The 11,862-nt window shown below is 30.1% G+C and overlaps 1 protein-coding gene across 1 annotated transcript; it reads right to left on the bottom strand.

Moving 5' to 3' along the window:
• Window positions 1-8,211: 8,211 nt before the first annotated feature.
• On the bottom strand, window positions 8,212-11,179 carry LOC126709946 (probable indole-3-pyruvate monooxygenase YUCCA4). Its single transcript, XM_050410325.1, has 4 exons — window positions 9,945-11,179; window positions 9,552-9,800; window positions 9,311-9,433; window positions 8,212-8,673 (listed from the first exon to the last, which is right to left on the bottom strand). The coding sequence occupies exons 1-4, from the start codon at window positions 10,578-10,580 to the stop codon at window positions 8,437-8,439; spliced, it is 1,245 nt and encodes a 414-aa protein (XP_050266282.1). The 5' UTR covers window positions 10,581-11,179; the 3' UTR covers window positions 8,212-8,436.
• Window positions 11,180-11,862: the final 683 nt, after the last annotated feature.

Below are 11,862 nucleotides of genomic sequence, written 5' to 3'. Positions count from 1 at the left end.
TATTTTACTTTAAATGTTATAATTTTCAATTTAAAATCCATTATTCCAACTTCTTGATGCAAAATGACTAATTAAGCTTTTGCAAAATAAGTATGCTAACATCACATTTTTAATTGACAATATGGTTAGTTCACTTAATTTCCTTATAATTAACATAATCAATTTTAAGTAGGATTTTTACAATCTTAATTTTGAATAACTTATTTCTCCATACAAAATTATAAGAAGTATTGACAGTAAACTTTTATAAACAATATATGCACTTAGAAAAGAATCTAATCGTTCTATAAAATTAATAGTTTTTATATTACATATGTAAATATCATTATAGTTATTTTCACTGTAACCTGTCTTTTGTATTATTTGGTTACCTTATAATTGTTTTTATGATTTTTTTGTGATATTTTTATCTATATTATTTCTAGTAAAAAATTTATCTGGATATCCTATTTTATATTCAATCATTTTTTCTATTAAGTTCTCTTTCTATCTCTAAATTTATTTCAGATCCAAATTTATATTTCACGTTAGACATTAATAATTAAAAATTATTTACAAAATAAAATTGTAGTAGACAAGAATAAAATAAAAATGAATGCATATAACAATAGAATCTACTTTATCAAATTTACTATCACCATACTTCACTTAAAATCATCCATTAGCCTAAGTCTGCCCAAGAAAAGATATATTCAACACAAAACTTGATGAATAGTACTAACCAAACCAAGATTAATATCATATAGAGAATAAAAAATCGATGAGTTTTACTTTTGCTTGAGCAAAGTAATGCATGGTAAAAGAAAATTGAATTCAATTTTGGTTTTTATGTAGAGAAATAGATTATTTGATGTGTGGTGGTGTGGAAGATTTTGTACGGCTATTGTTAAAAATATACCAAATGGAAAAATAGCTTACCCAAATTGACATCTCAAACTGTTATGAAAAATTGATTGTAAATTATGATTTGATACACTCATATTTATTTTTTTAAAAACAACTTAGGGTTTCAATTAGTTGAATTTGTGTTGGCTCACAATTTAGGGAGCTTTTGGGTGAGAGAGTGCATTGTCATTTTTGTTTTTTTTTCCCTGAAACCAATTATTGACCAACAATGTTTTTTTTTTTTTTTTGGTAGTCCTTCCCCCTCACCTTTTTTCAATTAGCAAAAAAGTTATAACCAACATCTGAAATTACCTCAACCAAAAAAATATTAAAAAAAAAAGTAAAATATTGTCAACACCCCTAAGTTTTGGACTAATGGCAAGCAAGTCCAAAACATTTCAGAACTAACTAGTTTGATCCCTAAACAATATGCTATAATTTCATTTCTAAGAGCATATTATTTACAGACTAAATTAGTTATTTTTGAAATATCATGACATGCTTGGCATTAATTCAAACGTGAGAATACCAACTACATTAAAAAAAAAAAAAAAAAAAAAAAAAAAAAAAAAAAAAAAAAAACCCGTAAAAAATGACTTTTTAACTTTCATAGTATCACGCTTTAAAAAGTTTAAACTAGATTATAATATTGTGTGCGCTAAAATAAACTCCATCCGCACTTGGTTTTCTCAGCTCAGCCTCTGTTCCTAGCCCTTTCTGGTACACTGTTGTTTTGGTCGATGAGATCTTGGATGAACAGGGTTGTAATTTGAACTCTACTATTTATCATTTTACGAACTCTAGAAATAGGAGGACATAGATCCTATTCCAACGGTCCAACCACTAGATAAAAGCATGCATTTATTAACTCTGCTAGGAGACTGTCATATGGAGTCATGGACTCCGTGGGAGTCAGAACTGCTCATTCAAATTATTTTTGTATGATTATTTTTTTCCTACAATTTTGAGACTAGCATCTCCATGCCAAAAAAAAACTCTAGAAGTTTATCAAGCGCATGCAATCTTGACCTTGAGCTTAATAATTGGATACCTAATCCAAGTATGCCATACCCTCTTTTCCAATAAAGTGTCCTTGTCATTTCAACACTTATAGCATTCATAGACATCATAAATTTCACCATTTAACTTCATAAAGAGTTACTTTATGATTATTTTTTCTTTGTATGATTATTTTTTTCCTGCAATTTTATTATTTTATTTTACAAAACACTTAACATCAGTGATTTTATTTTAACTTTCAACATAATAAAATAATATAAATAATACAATAAAATAATATATTTACTACAATAAACAATTAATTTATTTATTATTTTTTTCTTTATTCTTCACTATCTTCAAGCACTCACGGCACCACCCCACAAGTGTGAAACTCCCGACGGGAAGAAGAACCAAGTTACCGTATACAATTATTATATATGAAGCAATTTATATTAGTAATTGTTCTTCAAATTGCTTGATTTTAAATCCTCAAACCAAACCCACAAAACCCTTTAAAATTTGTTAGCTGGGTCAGTGGTCACCAAGCTGTTTTGTTAGGACACGATACCAACTATCTAAGTAGATTTTCTGCTTCGGCTTAACAATGAGTTGTTGTGAGTTTGTGACTCTTAAATGCTTGCTATGCAATATTATTGGTGATGCTAAAAAGTCATATTGATATTTTTAACACCACCAAATACAAAACTATGGCTGCATTGGTGGAGCTAAAGCTAAATAATTTGACTTTTCAACTATAGTACACAATTATTTTTTTCTGTGCATTGCAACTCATATGTAAAAAAAAAAAAGATATATATATTTTATTTACGTGTTGTACTAAAAAAAATTCTTTTTCTCATTCTTTTCCCATTGCTTCTTTGCTCTCAGAAAAATCCTCTGCCCCCACCTTTAGCCACCGCTGCCCTCGCCGAGCTCTAGTTTCTCCCCTCTCACAGCTGAGAAGCCAAGTTATTTGGCTTTAGCTCTACCAATGCAGCCATAGTTTTGTATTTGGTGGTGTTAAAAATATCAATATGGCTTTTTAGCACCACCAATAATAATGCATAGCAGGCATTTAAGAGTCACAAACTCACAACTCCTCATTGTAAAGCTGAAGCAGAAAATCTACTTGATAGTTGATATCGTGTCCTAAGTCCTAACAAAACAGCTCGGTGACCACTGACCCAGCTAACAAATTTTAAAGCGTTTGGTGGATTTGGTTTGAGAATTTAAAATCAAGCAATTTGAAGAACAATTACTAATATAAATTGTTTCATATATAATAAATATAAAAACATATGATATTAATATATATATATATATGAGCTTTAATTTGGAAATATTGTTGGACAGAAAACTTGTGATGTTATGGATTTAAAATGACATCTTATACTCGTAGTTATCTAAATCGTATCGAACATTCGAACCCACTTTTGAATCGTATAGTTGATGAACTGTGCAAAAATCCAAGTTAGCATAAAAGAAATATTGGATTTATGAAATAACCAATTAAATTTTGAAAAACCTGCAACTTTCTAGAAAAATATTGGGCCACATGTTTTATTCAAATCGTTCTATTTTAACGTTAAGCCATTTTGATCCAACAGCCATACTTTTCTTCAATTTTGCACTTTTATTTATGGACTTTTAATTTTTAATTTTTTTTCTAACTTGAAATAAGTAGTCAAAAAATCAAATAAATTATCATATTTTTGCCACTTTATATATAATTTAAGTATTAATCCAACACTTGAACCAATGAAGCAATGGTTGAATTGATAAACATCATATCACTTTTCAGATAGTTCAATATTGATGTGGAATGCGGAAGCGTCAAGAAGTAGAAAATGTCTATTTTTAGAAAACAAGAAACAAAATACGTTTGCTTCTAAAAATAACCACGAATGCATGAGGGTTTCTTGAATCCACAACGAGAAAAAGGTTCTGGAATCCACCAGAGAAACAATAGACAAAAGTCATAATTTTATTGATTGAATAATTGTTAAAAAATGTGTAAAGAATTATGGGCCTATTTAAGGGATTCGTAAAACTTAACAGACAAGAAAATATATTCTTAAATAACTACTAATTAATACCTAACCATAATAGGAATCAAAATAACGAGCCATTTGATATTCTTTCTATACTTGCAACTCATCTAGAATAAACAAATCAACTTGAATTTCTTTTTCCTTGGTCTTCATGTAATTGTAGAGATTTACCAAATAAGAACTGACAATTAAATTAAATCTATCAACCCCAATAAAATCAATAAACTTCAGTGTATCACTTACCACCAAAATAAAAGGATCTTGAGATTGACAATCATATGATTTGATTTCATTGAGATCCTTAATATTTTCCTCTTCAATTTCTTCCTCAATGGTCTCTACCATTTCGACTTCAACATCTTTCTCTATAATAGGATCTTCACTATTCCCCTCCACAATAATTTTGATTTGAGGATCTTCTTCCATAACAAGAATTTTTTTTTCAGAAAACTCTATTTTTTGTTCTTTGACTTCTACATAATCTTCAAGAACAATATTTTCTTCAACATGCAATTCTTACTTAATTGGTGTAATATATGGTTCTTCAAAATAATTCAAGTGTGAACTTTTTGGCCAATAATAATCTTGTTTTATATACGACAAAAGTTCATCACAATCCAAAAGATAAAAGTTGATAGCAAGCATCTTTTTCATCCTTAGCCTTGAACAAATTTTGTCTTTATCTCGTCTAATTCTATCAGACTGTATTTGTTCCCATCAACGTAAAGCATACTTACTAAGTTTATACAAAGCAAGTTTAACTTTTCTCTCATAATAAATATTCTCAAAGTCAAATAAATCCTATAGATCAAGTAACCAATCAAGAAAATCCTCTTTTAAAAAATAACCATTAAAACTTGCTTACCAATAAGTTACCAGTGAGTTATGTCTTCGCAACAGTAATCCCTATTGTTTCCATGCTCCAACAACGACATCTTAGCAAAGATATTTGTGAGTGCTAGCTGTACGTCATGTAATACTTGCTAAATTTTCTATCACTAGAATTGCTATTGTCTCATACGTTAGCGACTAGACCAAGATAAGTCAAGGTTTTAATATCAACTGATGCGAAATGTGGAAGCATTAAGAGGCAAAAAATGTTTACTTCTAGAAAATAAGAAAAAAAAAAAAAACACATTTGCTTGAGAAACAATAGACAAAAGTTTGAATTTTATTGATTGAATAATTGTTAAAAAACGTGTACAGACTTAGAGGTCTATTTAAAGGCTCCGTAAAACTTAACCAACAGGAAAATATATTCTAAAATAAGTCCTAATTAATACCTAACCATAACAGAAACCAAATTTGACCTAAAAAACATTAAAGCACCTAAAAAGAAGGAAAATAACTGTAAACCTAAAATAACGAAAATTACAAATTAAATACCAAAATTAATAAATTACAATAATTAGATAGTAAATTGTGTCCTAAATCAAATACTCCATAGGTTGATGACTATACTTTACAGTTTACACCTAATCATTTCAAATATACATATTAATAAAGCACAAATTACTCATGAATTTCATTAATAGAAAAAATTAATTTATTTCATACTTTATTTGAGTCATTTAAATTAACATTGAAATCCAAAACTCTCTTTAATTTTCTTATCCAAAAAAATCCACAAATAAGAAAGAAGGTTGATCAGGATGGTAGCTATACAACTAATCCAGTACTGTATCCACATAATTATAGGTTGGAACTTGATAGAAAATCTAATCTTCATCACGCCTCACCATTTCCAAAAGTGATATTTCTATTTCCCTTTCTGAAAATAATGTGAAATTTCTATTCATGTATGTTCCAATACACGACCTGTAATAATATCCAAAAAAAAAAAAAAAAAAAAATCTAAACATTCTATATAAAAAAAATATGTATCCACATTCAGCAAAATTTTATTTTTGAAGAAAAATCCTTACATCAACGTACCACGTGTTTTTGAACTCTCCCCTTTTTGTCATAAATCAAATTATTTTATTGAATCAAAATCTTATCAAGTTCTCTATTCAAAATTTCAAATGCTGAATAAAGGCGACAATTTTTGACAAAGATAAAATAGAAATAGAATAAAGTTTAGTTACAAAATTGGTTGTAGTTTAAGACTACAATGTTACTCAATATATTTTTATCGGAGATGAATTTTGACAAATCCATTATTGAATTACATCTTCTTCTTCTTATATCTTCCATACTTGCAAAATTTTTTAAAAAATAGCTATGTCATCAATAAATTATTTAAATTGTAAGTTTTTATAGTTTAAAATTATGCATAAAATATAAACATATAGATCATATAATAAATAATATTTGATTGACACAAAATTTGACATGTATATTAAGAGCACAAAGAACATGCAATTCAATGATTAGATTTTCAAAATATGTAGTAATATTTATTTTATTGAGTAAGGTTGTAACCTTAGGCTATAATTAATTTTGTAGCTAAATTTTGTCCATAGAAATATACACGAGTTGCATATTTATTGGGGAAAATTAGATAAAAGGCTCAAAGTTTATATCCTATTTTAAATAAGGTTCATTTGAATTTGGTCAATTAAAATCAGAAATTTATGAAATTGTTTCATTCTAAAGTATAAATTTGTAAATTTGTTCGTCTTCATTATTCGTTTTTTGTTAGTTTGTTTTAAATATTGGAACTTTTTTTTTTTTTTTATATAATAAATATTGGAACTTATTACTAAAAGATTTGAACATTTTCTCCATTAATGTATTTCATATCGGAGTATTTATTGCTTTTTATTTGAAATTTTAATTTTAATTATTGTCATTTATTTCTTCATGAATGTCATGTGTGTGTGCATGTATAATTTTAGAATAATAATTTTAATCAATGCCATTTAGGTGAAATTTTTAACAAATTAAAGATTAAAAAATACACATATAGATGGGACAGATTTGAACTAAAGACATTAATTCCACGATGATTACTTTTTATTATTAAACCAAGACAACAAATGATTTTTAGTGTAGGTAAGGATTTGAATTGTGATACTTTAGTCGATAACAAAAAACTTTACTAGTGGAGTTAATTAGGACCCATGATTTTCACGAGAGGATATCTTATGAGACTGATAGCATGTAAAACCAACACTTGTTATAAAAGAAAAGTCTCCCAAGATAATTTTTCGAATTTAACATAGAAGAAACTTCTACATTTCAAAAATAGAAAGAACGAATGGTTTCAATTCATCCATGTTTGTACAATTTTCTCTTCTACTAATATTTTGACCCAAGTCTTATTTGGAGGACCTCATTTAAGGCATCTATTTCATGATGATTACTTTATATAAACTAAGTTGCCCAATGATTTTTAATGTAGGTTGGATTCTAATTTGGAAACCTTACTTGACAACAAAGAAGTTTACCAGAATTAATTGAAATTATGATTTTAACTAGATGATATACCATCATCTTATGGCACTCGAAACGGCGAAACCCATACTTATTATGAAAGAAAAGTGGCCCAAGCTAATTTGTGAAATTTAACATGGATGAAACTTGTGCATTTCGAAAATAGAAAGACCAACAAGTGGTTGCCTTCAATAAATCTACGTTTGTATGGTTTTCCTTCTACTAATATTTTGACCCTAGTTTCTCGTTTGGAGGACCTCATTTGATGCTGCTTTGATGGAAGTCTGCCAGCACAATAAGCAAGAAAAATGTAGCAGAGATAAGTTTCAACCCTTCTTTAAAGACTGTAAGGGCATGTGTAACCAACATAGAATTTTAATATGTATTCATGGTCAAATTTTTTGCAAGGAAACATTTGTAAGGGTAAAAGTTTTAATAAACCTTTCTTTAAAAAAAAAAAAAAATCTTTTAATAAACCTGAAGTCAATTTTTTATCTATTTAATTTTTTTTGTTGTTGTCAAGAGCCTTGTAACTAAGCTAATATTTTTTAATTATTTAAATAATTCAATTATAAAAACACTCATTAATTGAATTACTTAAATAATTATTTTTAAGACATTTGTTAATAAATTATTTTAAAAAAAACTTAATATACATTTGTAAAGTAAAATAATTTTAAAAATACTTCTTAAACCATACTTGATTAACTTTTTCCTTGTTTAATTTTTCTTACAACTCCAACTATAACATTAAAACACTCTCACCCACCACCTGATATAATAATCATATACTGGGATGACATAGGAACGGATGTGGTCAAACTGAGAAATTTTCACCAGTGTTCTTAATCAAAATAATACAGGAACAGAGTGAGAGTTGAAGAAGTCAAGAAACTATGATAGATAATCTACTTATCTGACAGTGGACGGTTGATAAGTACAGATTTTTTGAACTAAAAGACATATATTCATCGAATTGGATATACAGAAACTATCAGACATCATTGATAAGAGATGGAAACCCCCCTGCAAAATTGTATTTACAAGTCCTGATAAGTCAATAAAATTGATCACATGTAAAATCCTAATCCCGAAACCCAGTTTCTGTCTCTCTCTACCTCTAGAATTTATTTTTGTTACAATTTTTGAGTAAGATAACCTGGGAATTACTAATACTCTTCCAGTCCTCGCTAGGCCTCCACTGATCAGCAATGTCCTTAGCAATTTTATTGGCATCAGAGGCTGTGCCTAGTAGTCCTCTCCTTGTGAACCCTACTGTATACAATCCATTCTCTCCTTTCCAACCGTTAGGAAATGGTGTTCTAGGCATGCCATCTTTTGTGAAGAAATCACAGCCCTGTGTATCAAATCAGAGAGTTGCTGCTTATTGAGTTATTGCGTATCTCAAAAACTTAAAAAGTTGTATCCATGTAGGAATAAAAATTTGGACACTTCAAATAATAAGACTCTGTAAGTAATATTTGGTTACACTTTTGATGCACTGTCATGCCAATGTCACCACAGCACGGCAACAGAAATGTTTCAGGTGCTGCTTAATGTCACGAAAAATAAGGAGCCCCCATGTTTTTCATTGTTTTCTCAGAATTATAATCAATGAATTGTAAAAATTCTAAACAAGGATATAACTAAAGCCTGGAATCCTAGTTGTGCTTCTATCTAGACTAGAAACACAGTGCAAAAAGGGTTTTTTGCAAGTTGCTACCCCCATAGAGCACAACTTTCATGATAGTTACATATCATAAAACCCCACAAGAAATATACATTTTTCTGTTTTAAATATAAAATAAAAGGTATGTACAAAAGGCATAATAGCCCAAAAGAAAACCAGACTGATTTTATTCTTTTTTGCATGGAGAAAAGAAGAGAATTGTAGGCTTGTGCGGCCTCTGTACATGAGTCCAATGAAAGTGATAGATGATTCATAATAAGATAGAGCTAAAACTAAAAAAGTTCAACAGCTAGCTCATGTTTACCTTCAGCCAAGAAGGCACATTGCTTTTGTACCCAGTTGCTAGGATTATAGAGTCGAACTCCTTTTCTTGACCATCCATAAATTTGGCTCCATTTCCTGTTATCTCCTTCACACCTACCATTACCTGAAACCCTAACAAGATTAGCTGAAGCCTAAATGTATAGCAATAAATTACACGTGGGAACAAAACACACCAAAAAAAAAAAACCAAAGGGAATCAATAAAGGGTCTATTTTATTTACCTTTATTTTACCGGATTTAATTTTTGATAGAGCTCCAACGTCAAGGACTGGGGTCTTGCCTGTAACATTTTTGTGCTCCATAGGACCTGTTTTGGGGCGGTGGAGGCCTAATTTTTCTGTGTTTCCCAGGGTGAAGTAAGACATTAGCAAAAGGAATTTGTCTACTACACTTAAGGGAAACAATTTGAGTAGAGCCATTGCTAATCCAAATGATGAGATACCAAACATTTCTCTGGGCAGAACGTGCACCTGTATCGTCATCAAAAATTGTACAAAAAAGTAAACGAAAATAAGCAAAAGTCATACACTGAATGATACTAAAAAACAAGAATTAGGAACAAAAAAATAAAAAGGAAAGGCTAAATAGAAGGCAAAATAAAATAAAGAACTTACCGTATTTCTAACAACCAAATGAGGGACAGCTTTGTGCCTACAAAGATCCAAGCTGATTTCCATGCCAGAATTGCCACACCCAATAACCAAAACCTTGCGGTTTTTGAAATAAGAGCCAGACCTATATTCACTAGTATGAACAACAGGACCATGGAAGCGTTCGATCCCAACAATTTCAGGTATGATTGGCTCGGCATTTTCGCCGGTGGCTACAATCAGCCACCGGGAATTGTATTCCATGTCCAGAGTCTTAACCCTCCAATACCCACAACTGGAATCGAACTCAGCGCTCTGGACATTCTGGTTGAACTTGGGTTTAATTGAGAAGTGTGTAGCATAATCCTCCATGTATGAAATGAACTGCTCTTTTGTTGGGTACTTGGGGAAATTTAGAGGGAAACCAAGTAATGGGAGAGCGCAAAAGCGCTTGGGAAGGTGGAGTTTGAGGCGGTCATAGGTTCTTTGTTGCCAAAGTGAAGCTATGCAGTTGCTTCTCTCAAGAATAACAAAAGGGATTCCATGTTCAGATAGGCAAGCAGAGACAGCAAGACCAGATGGTCCAGCACCTATAATGATTGGCCCTTGAACCCAAGCACACATTGGTGTTGATTCTTCTTTTTCTTTGCAAGAACCCATGTAAGAAAATCTCAAGAGCAGGATGAAGTGGGGTTAGATGAAAAGAACAAGAAAGGAAAGATAGTAAAGCAAGAATCCTCTGTTTTTTGTTTCTTTTGAAAATACTCTGTTTTTTCTTTTATTGTTTTTTTAGGCCCTGCTCCTGTTACTATATTTTGCTGAGTAAAAACGTTGGGTGAATGAGGTGTGGTATCAAAATAGTGCAGCTTGTGGTGAGGGAAACGAAGAGACAGATAAGACACTGAGGGGAAGATTCAATGAGAAGCGAATCACGGGATGAAGCCTGGGGTCTGAGAGTTTTTAATGCATATAATGTAGAGAGAGAAAAACAGAGTTTTTTTTTTTTTTTTTTTTTTTATGAGAAGTGAAAGCAAGGCAGAAAGACTGGAAGAAGAGAAATTATGAGGAAGAAGTAATTAATTTATAGAGAGAGAAAGAGTGAGTTGAGTAATGGAAGCGTGAGGGTTAAGGAAAAGGATTTGAGTTTTCTCTCTCAAGGCCTTTCTTCTCAGGTTCTCGGTTCTCCTCTGCAGGGAGATTCTTGCGTCCTGGAACTGGTAAGAGTGTTAGTGTAGGAAGCGAATGGAAATGGACAAGGTGAAGATGGCAATAGATAGTTAAATAGTTGAGTGGTCGGAAAATTACAAACAAAAATAAGTGGGAAGGCAACTTGCATTTGTTTTTTAATAACATACGTGGGTAAGAAAATGTGGGAAAATATGTATAATATTATTTAAAAGTTAAAAATATATTATTTAGATAGCCTACCAAATAAGGTCTTGAGTGATGAGGGGGTGAAAACTCCCTAAACCAAACAGGCTCTTAACTATCAAAAAGAAAAAGATATCTAGAATTCAATCTCTTTATCCTCCCAGAATTCAATCTCTTTACCCTCGACTATCAAAGTATCCAATCAATATATATATATATATATATATAAACATAAATTATGAATTATAATTATACAAAACACTCAAATCAATACTCTTCCTTCAAAAATCTATATATTAAAGAACAGTATTCTTTCTTTAAAATGAATCTATTTATGATTAAACTAAATATTACAAATCTAAAGTTGTATCAAATGCAACTTTATGTAAATTTTTAAATGACATAATACTAGTAAATCTAAACTCAAAATTTAAAAAAAAAAAATTATTAACAGTTAAACAAACTATTTACATTTTAAGTAAAATGAAGTGGATATTATTACATATTGTGCATGAAGGAATATTGAATGATTCTATAACAATAGCCATTTCTATTGTATAATCTCTCTCTA

This window comes from Quercus robur, chromosome 12 (genome assembly GCF_932294415.1).
Source record: "Quercus robur chromosome 12, dhQueRobu3.1, whole genome shotgun sequence".
NCBI classification, from domain to species: domain Eukaryota; kingdom Viridiplantae; phylum Streptophyta; class Magnoliopsida; order Fagales; family Fagaceae; genus Quercus; species Quercus robur.
The sequence above is the reverse complement of the archived record's forward strand: the minus strand, read 5'-3'. Positions and strand labels throughout refer to the sequence as shown.

Coding starts and splice junctions, on each gene's coding strand:
- LOC126709946 (XM_050410325.1), bottom strand. CDS start 10,580: ATGGGTTCTTGCAAAGAAAAAGAAGAATCAACACCAATGTGTGCTTGG. Junction 9,801..9,944: donor ATTTGGTTGTTAGAAATACG/GTAAGTTCTTTA, acceptor ATGACGATACAG/GTGCACGTTCTGCCCAGAGA. Junction 9,434..9,551: donor TTAAATCCGGTAAAATAAAG/GTAAATAAAATA, acceptor TTAGGGTTTCAG/GTAATGGTAGGTGTGAAGGA.